The sequence below is a fragment of the Hemiscyllium ocellatum genome, chromosome 6 (assembly GCF_020745735.1).
Source record: "Hemiscyllium ocellatum isolate sHemOce1 chromosome 6, sHemOce1.pat.X.cur, whole genome shotgun sequence".
In the NCBI taxonomy this organism is placed as follows: Eukaryota; Metazoa; Chordata; class Chondrichthyes; order Orectolobiformes; family Hemiscylliidae; genus Hemiscyllium; species Hemiscyllium ocellatum.
This window is the reverse complement of record NC_083406.1, coordinates 72137364-72152429: the sequence shown is the minus strand read 5'-3', so window position 1 is coordinate 72152429 and position 15066 is coordinate 72137364. Positions and strand designations below refer to the sequence as shown.

Sequence of the window (15066 nt, the reverse complement as noted above, 5' to 3'; positions counted from 1 at the left end):
TGATTTAAGGATCATTGATTGTTGTTTATAATTGACTAAAAATTGTTTCAGCAGTACAATTTAGAAGTTTATGGATTGTATAAAACTTGATAACGTCATAAAAAATGAACAGTGTAACAGACTCAAAGAATTCAAAGATTGTTGAAATAGGCAGACACAATTTAATGTAGTCTTCATACTGATAACCACCTTGGCAAGGAAGGAATGAGAGGAAATGCAAAGATACTTTCAGCAGACATCTTCGAGTTTCTCCATTCACAGGTAAAGCACGCCTTCGGACCACCGCCCACCCATCCACAACCCAATCCAATGGATTCAATCAGTTCCCCAGTCATGAGCATGAAAAGCAAAGAAGTTAACAACATTTTGTCAGTGGCCTACCTACGGATATTAAACACGTGAGCTTTACCTTGTCTTTCGATCATTTACAGAATATGATGGTTCACTGACCAAGCTAACATCACAACAGCCAGTTGGCTTTACTACGTTTGACAGCAGAGCAGAAGCAGCAAAGAATGCTGCATTCACCTAACTGCTGCACTGCACACTAGTATCCTTCATCTGAAGCATCTCCAGAAAGATGGAGGTCTTGTTAGCTTTGTGAAATATTTAACTGCCCTTATCCAAGAATTCAGGTTTCTCAGTGGAATGATGCAGAACAACAGACTGGGTTTTGGAATTTCAGATTGGACTTTACTGAAGGAGATTTTGGAGAACGAGTTCATTTCCACTCAACCTGGAAGGGATGGAGTGGTCTCTAAGGACTACGGATTTAAGGACTTTACTGGTGAATTTTTTTTTCCCACATGGGAGGATTCTTCAACTTTTACTGTAATGGACTAGTAATTTTTGTAGTTATAATAGTTGCATGCTGTGTCAATAACTTGCTTAAATACTGGCTGTCAGAATCTTATGAAAGCTGGTAGTGCCATCTCGGTGGTTATCATGAAATGATAAAAGGAGTGAATGTGAATGTGAATGTTTATAGGGTATGAGCAGGTAGGTAAAGAGTTAAGTTTTGTGTTTTGTAAAACAAGAGGTTCAGCTGAGCAGGACTCTGATCAGATAAGAACTTGCAATTAACAATGGGGTGGTGGAAGCAAGGGTAATGGGTTAACAAGGTGAAAAAGCATTCATTATGTAGAGCCATTTAACAATATTAGAAGCATTCAGTATGTAAGGTCAGTTTAACCAGGTGAAAATATTCATTATGTGAAACCAGTTATTCATTGTGTAACAGCAAATGGCTTAATCTTTATCATTGATACTCGCTGATTCTAATGGCCACCCAATCAATATGTATGTTGCCTTATCTGTATGCTCCTCCCTGTAAAATGACTTTAACTCATCAAGAAACAGCTGTTCCTTTGATGCTGTCTGACCTGCTACGCTTTTCCAGCAACACATTTTTAAGCTTTACCAGGATGTTGCCAGGTATGAAAGGTTTCAGTTAGAAAGAAAGGCTCCAACACCATGACCTACTGATATAAACAAAAGAGGTAACACAGGGGCTCAGATTCAGAATGACTGGCCCTGATATCAAGGCAGTATGTGACTGAGGATAACATCAAGGAGCCTGAGGAAATTTGCACTTCATGAAAATCAATTGCAAACTCTCTACTGTTTTTTCCACTGGAACATAGGAGATTGAAAGGTGAGCTTGTCCTTATTGCTATTGCTCTGCCATACCATTTCTCTCTCCACACCAAATTCTCTACAGCTAAGGTGCTCATGGATCCCATGATTTCCTCTGGTTGTACTTTACGGAGGAAACATCATCCTCACCTGCATCAAAAATGGAATACCAATTAGCAAGTTACATCATTAAAAAGCAGGGAGTGGATCTTTATGAGGGGGGAAATGTAGAGTTGCAGAGCAAAAGGAAATCGCAGTTTAGAGTCTTAGAGATATACAGCATGGAAACAGACCCTTCAGTCCAATTTGTCTATGCCAACCAGGTATCCTAAACTAATCTAGTCCCATTTGCCAACACTTGGCCCATATCCCTCTAAACGCTTCCTATTCATGTATGCTGATGCAGCTGCCTTTTTAAATGTTCTAAAAATACCAGCCTTCATCATTTTGTCTGGCAGCTCATTCCATACATACACCACCCGCTGTGAAAAAATTGTATTAGGACCCTTTAAATCTTTCCTCTCTCACCCTAAACACATCTTCTAGGTTCTGAACTCCCCCAACCCAGGAAAAGGACCTTGGCTATTTACCCAATCCATGCCCCTCATGATTTTATAAACCTCTATAAAGGTCACCCCTCAACCTCCAAAGCTCCAGGGAAAACAACCCCAGCCTATTTAGCCTCTCTCTATAGCACAACTCCTTCAACCCTGGCGACATTCTTGTAAATCTTTTCTGAACCCTTTCAAGTATCACAACATCCTTCCAACAGGAAAGAGACCAGAAATGCACGTAATATTCTAACAGTGGTCTAACCAATGTCACATACAGCTGCAACATGATCTCCCAACTCCTAAACTCAATGCTCTGACCAATAAAGGAAAGCATACCAAACATAATCTTCACGATCCTATTCTATTCAAGGCTCCACTTTCAAGGAACTATGAACCTGCACTCCAAGGTCTCTTTGTTCCGCAACATTCCCCAGGATCCTACCATTAACTGTATAGGTCCTGCTCTGATTTGCCTTTCCAAAATATAGCACCTCACATTTATCTAAAGTAAGCTTCATCTGCCACTCCTCAGACCACTGGATCCTGTTGTATTCTGAGGTAACATTCTTCATCGTTCACTGCACCTCCAATTTTGGTGTCATCTACAAAGTTGCTAACTGTACCTCCCATGTTCACATCCAAATAGGCAATATAACTGATGAAAAGCTGTGGAACCAGCACCAATCCTTGTGGGACACCACTGGTCACAGGCCTCCACCACCACTTTGTCTTCCACCTTTGAGCCAGTTCTGTATCCAAATGGCTAGCTCTCCCTGTATTCCATGTGATCTAACCTTGCCAAACACCTAACTGAAGTCCATGTAGATCACTGCTCTGCCCTCAATCTTTTGTTACTTCTTCAAAGAAAAACTCAATCAAGTCATGACTTCCCACACAGAGACATGCTGACTATTCCTGATCAGTCCTTGCCTTTCCAAATGTGTAAATCCTGTCCCTCAGTATTCCCTCCAACAACTTGCCCAGTTAGAATCTGTATGGATAGAGGTAAGAAATAACGTTGGGAAGATGACACTATTAGGTGTGTAGCACCTCCCTAACAGTAGCTATACATTAACTGTAGCAGTGCAGCAATCATGGGTAACTTTAAGCTTCATATAGATTGGAAAGAGCCTCAAGAAAACAACAAGAGCTTATGCCCGAAACATCGATTCTCCTGCTCCTTGGATGCTGCCTGACCTGCTGCGCTTTTCCAGCAACACATTTTTCAGCTCTAATCTCCAGCATCTGCAGTCCTCACTTTCTTCTAACAACCATACATGGTAGAATTTAGCGCTCAGTTTGAGGGAGAAACTTGGATCAGAAACATCTAAATTTAAATGAATGGTATTTACATAAGAAAGAGGACAGAGCTAGTTAGAATGGACTGGGAAAAGAATTTAGCAGCAAAGATGAGTGGAGGAATAATGGCAAATATTTAGGAAAATGGTTTATGACTCACAAAGATATAATCCACTGAGAAAAGTGAATGATGCCCAGTTAGGACATAAATGAGGTGTAGTCAATCTGTAGAATTCTTTACTACAGAGGGCCGCAAAGGTCGGGTCATTAGGTGCATTGAAGGTTTAGATAGATTTTTAATCAATAAAGGGTTGATTCAATAAAGAATCAAGGGTTTTGGGGAAGAGATATGTAAATAGAGTTGAGGATTATCAGATCTGCCATGATACCAGTGAATGGCACAGCAGAATTAAGAGGCTGAATGCTCTACTTCTGCTCCTATATTTTATGGCTTTACGTTCTAAGAGGTTGCCCTTTTAGGACAGGAATTAGGATCAATTCTCTTGAAAGAGAGGTTGCATGACATTTAAGCAGTGTCTGCCTCAAAGCGGTGCAGGCAATGTAATTGAGGATCTGAAAGCTGAATACAGGCTGAGGTGACTAGTCATTGTCAGGGGCAACCATTTAACAGATGCTCTTATAACTTAGGTGGCAACAAGATGGCTTCTCGATGCAAATAACATGACAAAATGGCTTCTAGGCTGCAAACTGACAATTCTGCTAAAGCTGCATAGGTGACTAACCACTGTCTGCTTCAACAGAGATTAGCAGACAATACACCCTTTAAAGCAAAGAAATAACTCAACTAATTAAGACCTTACTGGCCATCCTAACCAACTTTCAGACACAGGTGCAATGGCTCAGTGAGATAGGGTGTTGGAAAATAAAGTTAGTCCAATGATATTTCCTGGGAACCAAGTAACTGTCAAATAAAGCAGTATCATGTATTGATTAGTAATTGTTTGAATGTACTACACGATCATGGCCTATGCCCTCCTTTAAGAAATGTATAAAAAAAGTCTGTGCGTTAAGTCATGTGTGTAGCTCCTCCAAGGAATACGGAAGTACATAATCTCTGTTTTTCCGGATGCTCTGTGCATGATCATATGAAGAAATAAAGAATAAAGTCTTAAAGAACCAGACGGATCATGGAACAGAGGGACACTCCCACCCCACCAGGGTCCAGATCTTCAGAATTGAATATTTTTTAAGGCAGAGAAGGATGAATTCTTATCAGGCAAGGAAATCAAAAGATTATTGGGAGTAGACAGAAATGCGCAAATCGAAACCCAGATCAGCTATGATCTTACTGAATGGCACAGCAGATGAAAGGGCCCAAATGTTCTATTTCTGTTTATAATTATGTTTATAAACATAAGGTCTTGTGAACCTTCATAATATTCAATGTTCTACTGAAAGAGTAATTCTCCTGAAAAAAAGTTGTCATTCACCAAAATCAACTTGCTATGGGCAAAAAAAAGTATTACCCAAAACAGGGACTTCAAAAATCAAGGTTTTTCTTTCAAACATTTAGCATCCATTTTTCTTGGAAAGCCCCCAATTTTATTGGAAAGCTCCAGATGATATTAATTGTGTCTGTTATGACATTCCTAACTTCTCAGAGTGCTCTTTTGGCAATAACTTTAAATTTACACATTTTAAAAACTATTCCTTCTCAGTTTCTGTCTAATTCAGGTCAAATCTGCTATCTTAAAAACCTAGCCATGATCCCTCTACTCTTTGTAAATTGTCACATCTCCAAACTTCCTTTCCTCTGAAAAGTCTTTGAATATGCTTTTGAGGGATCATGTTCAAATAAGAACAGAAATCAGTAAGTGGTGAAATAGTCTCTTTATTCAGCAACCACAATAGCACAAGTTCGAGGTGGCAACAGAATCCCAAAATACGATTCTTACAATAGCCTTTTTATACACAGTTCTTACATATATTAAAATTCCATTCCTATGATGTTTTACATATAGAACACATAGGTTTGAGGGGCTTCTGTCCTGGAAGACAGGAGATGGGTTAACCATGTGCTAAATGCCAGCTGCTACTCCTGATAGGTTTATGAAGTCTGTCTTACTTGCTTGCATAATTAAGTGGTGTTAGTCCTTCTATCTTTTAGTTGGTAAATGTTAGTATAAAATATTAGGCATATATGCTTTAAATAAGTTAGAAATTATCTGTACTAAAAATAAAAAAAATTAAACTGTTTACTGCAGCTAGGTTGAGAGATTTGTTCATTATTTGCCGGTGAGAGTTTCACTCACTCGCAATTTCACTTAAGCACTGTTTTGACAGTTTCTTAAAGGGATAACGGCCCAGTTTAAAACAAAGGTATCTAATAAGTACATACTAATTGAGGAAAATATTTGGTGTTCTGTAATCTATTCAGGTCCAAAAGATAATTGGTAAGGGCTGATTAATAATATAATTTTTTGTGGAGACATGATGGTGGGGTTGGTATTGTTCTGAATACGCTACAGTTATTCAGGGGTAAATTAGCCTAAACAATGCTTATAGCAAGGGCTGATAAGGTATGAAAATGCAGTAATGGGTTTGAAAGGATTGTTTTGATCAGAAAGGGTTGTTTTAATTTAGTCTACCTTATGATAGTAAAATATACTACAGAACTGAAGTTTATGAATGAAACTGCAACCCATTGTTTGCTTGCGAGTAGGTTAGTAAAGGAGTTATGAATGAATAAACATAAAGCGTTTGAGAGTGGGTTAGTGAAGGGACCTAGGATACAATATCTCACACTTCCATTTTCTAATGTGTGCCCATCTAGATGGCAATGAGTGCTCCTTTCTAATTTCCCAGGTTTTTTTGCCTCCCCATTCTCATTAACTCCTTTATCAGGTGATGCAGTCATAGAAGGTAATGTGTAATCTGTGTTTGTCTTTATTTATTTGGACTCATACAGAAGATGATATTGTCAATCATGACCGCTCCATTAAAGTTGTTGCTATGGCAAAAGGAAAGCATTACTTTCCAAGACACATTTAAATTGGCACAAGAAAATAAGTTAGTAAAAAATTATTTTTTTTTAAAATAACAGTCACACTTGCACGCAAGACCATCACCTCAAACATGCCTCCCATAGACTAGCAAGGTTGCATTTTAGTAATTACATGTTTGTGTTGAACACATTCACAACATCTGAAGTATTTCACAGAATTCCTCCATCTCCTCTGGAGACCTTCTGATGCATGACTTTGTCAATCTTTGCAAATAAACTTGGATAGAAGCCTGCGGATTACTTTGTTGACAACTCTGTGAAAAACTCTTTGATCTATCCAACACCTACTGATTTCCAGAGCAAGGAGTTGACCTCAAGCAAGTGTTGCAGAGTGGCACATTCCAAGGACTGCATGCTGTTACTGAGCAGAAGCAAACTGTGTTAGAGACCATATATGTGTATAAAGATATTTTTATCAATAAAGTACATGAGATAAAAATTAATTTAAAGTGGGCTTTCATCTCTAAAATTTAACTCTTCTGCGTGGATAGAGGTTCTTAAGTGGACTGCAGCCAAGGTGGACTCAAACTGAGCATCCATAAGCAAGGTATTGATGAATAAGTGCTACTCGATAACATCGTCAATAAAAACTGCATTACTTCTCCGATTATCAATAGAAGGTTGATGGAGCTGTAATTGGCCAGATTAGATTTATCCTACCTTTTTTGTGGACAGGATGTATGTAAATTTTCCACATTCAGAAAAAATGTCACTGGTGCGACTGTACTGGAACAGTCTGAACTGGGGCACAGTTATTTCCAGCACACAAGTCTTCAGTACTAAAAACAGAATGTTGACATCACAGAGAGCCTTTCCAGTCCCTTCACTTGTTTCTTGGTAGCATGTGGAGTGAACAGAGTTGGCTGTAGACGAGTATCTATGATGCTGGGAGCTTCAGGTGAAGGATGACATGGATTATCCATTTCTGGGTGAAGATGGCCCCAAATGCTTCCTTCTTGTCTGTTGCACTGATAAGCTGAGGTCCCAATTCATTCTTCTCCTGTTAACTGTTCAACTTTCCATTACCATTCAGAGCTAGATATGGTGGACTGCAGAACAATAGCCTGAACCATCATTTGTGGGATCATTTAGTTTTGTCTGCAGCATGTTGCCTTCTCTTTAACATGCCTCTAGTCACATGTTGTAGCTTCACCCTGTTGGTTTCTCAATGTTAGGTATGCTTGGTGCTGTCCTTGATATACTGTCCACACATCTTTGAATTAGGGCTGATTTCCCAGTCTGACAATAATGGTATAGAGTGGAGGATGTGCCACGCAATGCAATTGTAGATTGGGATTGAAGACTCTCAGAAACTCATGATTTCCCAAATTCTATCTATTTGGAATTAATCCAATATGGTATGATGGTCATACACACAATTAGGAATTAGTCTTCTCTAAGCATATGCATTAATCAGTGCTATTCCTATCAGGAACTAATATAAATCGGTGATGGGCATATTGTTGAGGATGAAGTAGATTTATTGCTCTTGTTGGTTCTTGTCACTAATGCCAGACTGTGCCTGCAACTCATGTGCTTTCAGATCAGCCAGTTGGAATGCAAATGAGCCCTACTTGCCAATGGGCATTAAATATCCCTGTCTAAAGCACATTGTGCTCTTGGTAACCTAAGTACGTCTTATAAATGAGGTCCAACATAGGCAGGAACAGTTAGCAATCAGGATATTTTCTTGCCCATGTTTGACATGATGTTGCAATGTACGAAGCAGAGCCAAAACCAAGAACCCAAGGAAGCATATGTCAGGATAGATGGAGTGAATCCCAAGAAGAGTATAAAGGCAGAAGGAGTATAGCTAAGAGGGAAATCAGGAGGGCAAAAGGGGACAGGAGATAGCTTTGGCAAATAGAGTTAAGGAGAATTCAAAGGGTTTTAATAATACATTAAGAACAAAAGGTAACTGGGGAGAGAATTGGGCCCCTCAAAGATCAGCAAGGCAGCCTTTTTGTGGAGCCACAGCAGATGGGGGAAGATACTAAATGGGTATTTTGTTTATGGGTCAGTGTTTACTGTGGAAAAGGACATGGCAAACATAGAATGTAGGGAAATAGATGGTGACAACTTGAAAAATATCCATATTACAGAATTTTTAAGAAAGGTGATAAGGACAAGCCAGGGAACTACAGACCAGTGAGCCTGACGTCAATGGTGGGCACGTTGTTGGAGGGAATCCTGAGGGACAGGATGTACATGTATTTGGAAAGGCAGAGCTGTTTAGGGATAGTCAACGTGGCTTTGTGCAGGGAAAATCATGACTCACAAACCTGACTGAGTTTTTCGAAGTAGTAACAAAGAGGATTGATGAGGGCAGAGCGGTAGAAGTGATCTATATGGACTTCAGTAAGGCCTTCGACAAGGTTCCCCATGGGAGTCTAGTTCGCAAGGTTAGATCTCACAGAATACAGGGAGAACTAGCCACTTGGATACAGAACTCGCTCAAAAGATAGAAGACAGAAGGTGGTGGTGGAGGGTTGTTTTTCAGACTGGAGACCTGTGACCACTACAGCGTCATAAGGATCAGCTCTGGGTCCTCTACTTTTCTTCATTTATTTAAATGATTTGGATGTGAGCACAAGAGGTATTGTTAATAAGTTTGCAGATGACACCAAAATTGTAGGTGTAGTGGACAGCAAAGAAGGTTACCTCAGATTACAGCAAGATCTTGATCAGATGAGGCAATGGGCTGAGGAACAGCATATGGAGTTTAGTTTAGAAAAATGCAAGGTGCTGCGAGCGTGTTTGCTTTAACGCAAGGAGTATCAGGAATAAAAGTGACGAACTTAGAATTGCTCAAGTGAAATCCACTTGAGCATGGATCAGTATCTGGTGCTATGATGTCGTGGCCATAACAGAGACATGGGTTTCTCAGGGGCAGGAATGGTTGCTGTTCCAGAGTTTAGAGCATTTAAAAAGAATAGGGACGGGGAAAAAAAAAGAGGAGGGGGTGTAGCACGACTAATCAGAGAGGGTATCACAGCTACAAAAGCTTCCATTGTCGAGGAAGATCTGCCTACTGAGTCAGTATGGGTGGAAATTAGGAATAGCAAAGGAGCAGTCACCTCTTTAGGAGTTTACTACAGGCCCCCCAGTAGCAGCAGGGAGATGGAAGAAAACATAGATTGGCAGATTTTGGAAAAATGTGGACGTAGTAGGGTTGTTGTAATGGGTGACTTTAACTTTCTCAATATTGATTGGAACCTCCTTCGAGCAGAAGATTTGAATGGAGCTATTTTTGTAAGGTGTGTTCAGGAGGGTTTCCTAACTCAGTACATTGACAGGCCGATGAGGGGAGAGACCATTCTACACTTAGTGCTCGGAAACGAGCCGGGGCAGGTATCAGATCTTGTGGTGGGAGAGCATTTTGGTGATAGTGACCACAACTGCCTCACATTCTACATAGCTATGGAGAAGGAGAGGATAAGGTAAAATGGGAGGATATTTAATTGGGGAAGAGGAAACTATGATGCAATTAGACATGAGTTATGAAGCACGGATTGGGAGCAATTGTTCCATGATAAAGGCACTATAGACATGTGGAGACTATTTAAGGAACGGTTGTTGCAAGTGATGAATAAATATGTCCCTCTGAGACAGGCAAGAAGTGGTAAGATAAAGGAACCTTGGATGACGAGTGCGGTAGAGCTTCTTGTCAAAAGGAAAAAGGTAGCTTACATAAGGTGGAGGAAGCTAGGGACAAGCTCAGCTCTACAGGATTAAAGACAGGTGAGGAAGGAGCTTAAAGATGGTCTGAGGAGAGCCAGGAGGGGGCACAAGAAAGGCTTGGCAGAACAGATTAGGGAGAACACAAAGGCATTTTACACTTGTGAGGAATAAGAGAATGGTCAAAGAAAGAGTAGGGCCGATCAGGGATAGCATCGGGAATTTGTGTGTGGAGTCTGAGGAGGTAGGGGAAGCCCTAAATGAGTTTTTTGCTTCTTTCGTAAAGACAGAAATGAACTTTGTAGTGAATGAAACCTTTGAAGAGCAAGTGTGCATGTTGAAATGGATAGAGCTAGAGGAAGCTGATGTGCTGAAAATTTTGTCAAACATTAAGATTGACAAGTCGCCAGGCCCAGACCAGATTTGTCCTCGGCTCCTTTGGGAAACGAGAAATACAATTGCTTCACCACTTGCGAAGATCTTTTCATCCTCGCTCTCCACTGAAGTCGTACCTGAGGACTGGAGAGAGGCAAATGTAATTCCTCTCTTCAAGAAAGGAAATAGGGAAATCCCGGCAATTACAGACCAATAAGTCTCACGTCAGGTTGTCTGTTAGAAAAGATTCTGAGGGATAGGATTTATGACCAACTGGAAGAGCATGGCTTGATTAAATGCAGTCAACACAGCTTTGTGAGGGGCTGGTCTGTGGTGAGTGGTGTTCCACAGGGCTCTGTCCTTGGGCCTCTACTGTTTGTAATTTTTATTAATGACTTGGATGAGGGGACTGAAGGATGGGTCAGCAAGTTTGCAGACGACACAAAGGTTGGAGTTGTCATTGACAGTATAGAGGACCGTGGTAGGCTGCAGCAGGACATTGACAGAATGCAGAGATGGGCTGAGAGATGGCAGATGGAGTTCAACCTGGATAAATGCGAGGTGATGCATTTTGGAAGGTCGAATTTGAAAGCTGAGTACAGGATTAAGTTTAGGATTCTTGGCAGTGTGGAGGAACAGAGGGATCTTCGGTACATAGATCCCTTAAAATGGCCATCCAAGTGGACAGGGTTGTTAAGAAAGCATATGATAGACCAGAAATGAACACAGAAAACGCTGCAACAACAACGAAAATTGCCAGGCAAACACAGCAAATTGCATCTGTGGAGAACTGAAGCAGAAATGAAGGAGGGTCACTGGACCCAAAACATTAACAATGCTCTCTCTCCACAGATGCTGCCAAACCTGCTGAGTTTTCCTTCCAATTTCTGTTGCTGTTTTTGATTTCCAACATCTGCAGTTCTTTGATTTTTTTTAGTTTCGCAAAGAAAATGCTGTGCTCAATTAAGCGAACAAATCAAAAAGTTACTCCTTTGTATGCATTCAGCAAACCAAATTACAGCAAAACATCTTCCCTAATAGCAACAACTTTTGAGCAAATAATACGAAGCACAAAAGCAACCAAAATATATTTCCCTGCTCCAGTTTTTCCTGTTACTTCATGCACAACTTTTTGACCAATTACAGAATGCTTACTAGTACTCAATATTTAACAAGCAGATCCATACAAATTTTAAAACGGCTGCTCAACATAAACTTTAAGGAATTGATTACTTAACCTCCTATTATTTTATCAATTATATTTGCCTGCCATCCAGATTTTCTGGTCATACACTGATTATTCTGAGCTCCTGTAATCACACAAGGACCACCGTATCCTTTTTATACGGTGTCCTCCTGCTTGCTATCTGCAGCATCTTCAATAGGAGACCCAGTGTTCCAGTGTCTCCCACAAGAGAAAATATCTTCTCAGAATCCCCCATTTTAAGTCCTCTCAGGATCTTAATGATTCAAAAGATCACCTTTCTTCTTCTAAACTTAGAAAGGATATATGCCCACCCTGACCAACTTTTCCTCATCAGATAACCCTTTCATTTTAGGGCACCGTACAAAATGACTGTCAGATTTTATTTGAAAACAAAAAGCAAAATAGTGCAAATCTGAAATCAAAACAAAGTGCTAGAGAAGCTTAGCAGGGTCAGCAGCATCTGTGGAGGGAGAAATAGCGTTAATGCTGATTCCAATGGGAATCTTATCATTAAAATCTAACTGAATCACTGTTGTTCATTGGGAAAGTACCACCTATTTCTTACACTGGGTTTCTACTAATAACAAGGATTTTACACACAAATATTAAAGACAGGAAAGGCAATGGCAGTAGACTTCAGGGACAGAACAAGGTCTTACTACGTGAATCTGAGCAGATTTCCGGTTTTCAGACAGCAGTAAGATGCAATATGTAAATTCAACAAAAACAGATCTCTGGGGAACACATGGTAACATTGTCAAGTTTATGTTGCACTGGCTGATTCAGCATAGGTAAAAGTGGAAGAACCTAAAGTTGTGTAGCATTTTTCTCTTTTTGGGGCATTCTAAACTATTTCACAACAAATGAATTGTATCTTTTATAAATGTTGCAATGTAGGAAATCAGATAAACAGAGGAAAAAAAAACACAGAAATTAAAAGACCAGCAAGTCATTTTTGTGATATTCATCAGGATACTGTTGTGTAAGAATTATTCTCAAAAGAGTTAATGTTGGAAGTTGCATTATACTCTAATCAGATGGTGTCAAACTAACTTGGGTGGTGACAAGATAGAACATTTTTGAAGATCATGGAGTGAATACTACATTGACAAACAAATGAGGAAACCTGTCATTGTTACTAAGACAATGCAACCGGTGCCCAATTGCTCTCATGTAATGAATTGCATCTTGTTAGGATAACAGCCTCTTGTCAAGATTCAACAGTGATTGATCCTCAATCACTATAAACCAATACACTTTAGAAAATAATATAAAACAAAGAACTGTGGATGCTGGAGATCTGAAACAAAAACAGAAACTGCTGCCAAAACTCAGCAGGTCTGGCAGCACCTGTGAGGAGAAAGCAGAGTTAATGTTTCGAATCCAGTGACTTTTCAGTTCTGAAGAAAAGTCACCAGACTCAAAACATTAACTCTATTTTCACCCTTAGACCCAATTAGGAAAAAGAACATGGTACCAGCATTCGCCTCCCCACAAATACCAGACTGCATAAAATTCCCTCGCCATTGATAGAACACTGAGGGTGGAATCTTTTTCTAGAAGTTAGACGAAGCCCTAATTTAATATCTCATCCAAGAGGCACACACCCGATGGTGCAAGACTCCCTGAGCACTTGTGCTCAAAATTTCTGGATTGTAGTTTGAGACAGCGATGTTACAACTCAGGGGGTTGAAAGAACTACGATGAAGAGTGTGGTGCTGGAAATGCACAGCCGTTCAGACAGCAGCCGAGAAGCAGGAGAATTGACATTTCAGGCATAAGCTCTTCATCAGGAATTCCTGAAGGGTTTATGCCTGAAATGTCAATTCTCCTGCTCCTTGGATGCTGCGTAACTGGCTGCGCTTTTCCAGCACCATACTCTTCAATTCTGATCTCCCGCATCTGCAGCCCTCATTTTCTCCGAGTTGAAAGTGCTACAACAGGATCACATATCTGTCAACATTAGAAAGTGGACAGGAAAGTGACAGATGGAGTTCAACTCTGATAAGTGTGAGGTAATACATTTAGGGAGGCCAAACTGTAAAAGAGAATACACAATGAACTGAAGTTTACTGAGAGGTGATGAAGGGAGTGATCTTGGTGTGTAAGTGCACAGGTCCTTAAAGTAGCAGTAAAGGTAGATAAGGTTGTAAAAAAAAGGCATATGGAATGCCCTTTCATTGGCAGAAATACTAAATACATAAACTGGGATATAATTAAACTGTGTAAGACACCAGTGAGTGTGTGGTTCTGGTCATCACATTACAGGAAGTACATAATTTCTCTAGAGACAGTGCAGAGAAGAATTACTAGAATGTTGTCATAACTGGAGAACTGTAGCTATGAGGAGAGATTGGCAAGGTTGGGTTTGTTTTCCTTGGAACACAGGAGTTCAGTTGTATAAAACTGTGAGGGATAGAAATACAGTAGACAGAAAGTTCCAAAATCAGGGATCATAGGATCAAACTAAATGGCAGAAGGATTTAGAGGGGACGTGAGGAAAAACTTTTTATTATGCAGAGGGTGGGATAGGTGGCTGGAATTCGCTGACTGAGTTAGTGGTGGAGACAGAAACCCAAACTCTTAAGATGCACGTGGATCTGCGTTTTAAGTGCTATAAGATGCAGGACTATGGGCGATGTACAAGAGAATGGGATTAGAAGGGCATGTGTCTTTTTGGGTCGGCTTGGACAGGATGAGCCAAACGACCCCCTCCCTCTATGCGATGTCATTTCTATTAAAGGTGGGAACGAGGTGAGTGAACAGATCAGGAGCAGCCGACTTTGGAATGTCTCTCTTCCCCCGAAAACTAGAAGTGTCTGATTCCGCGCTACACATGGCCAGGAAAACCAAGCACTTACCAAGGACATCCTGACAGGAGTAGGAACATTCATCGCCATCGAACACCCGGAACATCTCTGGAGAAAAGCACACAACCTCCAGCCACGAGCAGCCATGACTGAAATCAGCAGTGCGCATGCGGGACAGGTAACCTTTCACCCCAACCGGCATTATGAAAAAAAGGCAGTGCGTTGAACTGATTTTTGAAAAAAATAACATTCTACAGTATTCACTGGGGTAAATGTGCTTTTCTGTTAGAAGATGAGCCATTGTCATTGGACAGTAATCAAAAAGACCTGGAGCAGGCGCAGTAAGCAACTAAAGGGTGGGCGGGCCGGATTCGCAGCGCATGCGTGTGACATCCCCATTATGGTAAGGGATAAACTGGGCATGCGCATTTATCTTCGAGTAAAAAGTGAGGTCTGCAGATGCTGGAGATCACAGTTGAAAAT

General features: G+C 40.5%; 1 protein-coding gene across 1 annotated transcript in view; it reads right to left on the bottom strand.

Moving 5' to 3' along the window:
* The window catches only part of mrps9 (mitochondrial ribosomal protein S9), a 97962-nt gene extending 83205 nt beyond the window's left edge, over positions 1–14757 (bottom strand). Inside the window, exon 1 of the mRNA XM_060826653.1 lies at positions 14635–14757. Coding sequence (XP_060682636.1) covers positions 14635–14730 — 96 coding nt within the window. The 5' untranslated portion in view covers positions 14731–14757. The remainder of the gene's footprint in view (positions 1–14634) is intronic.
* Positions 14758–15066: the final 309 nt, after the last annotated feature.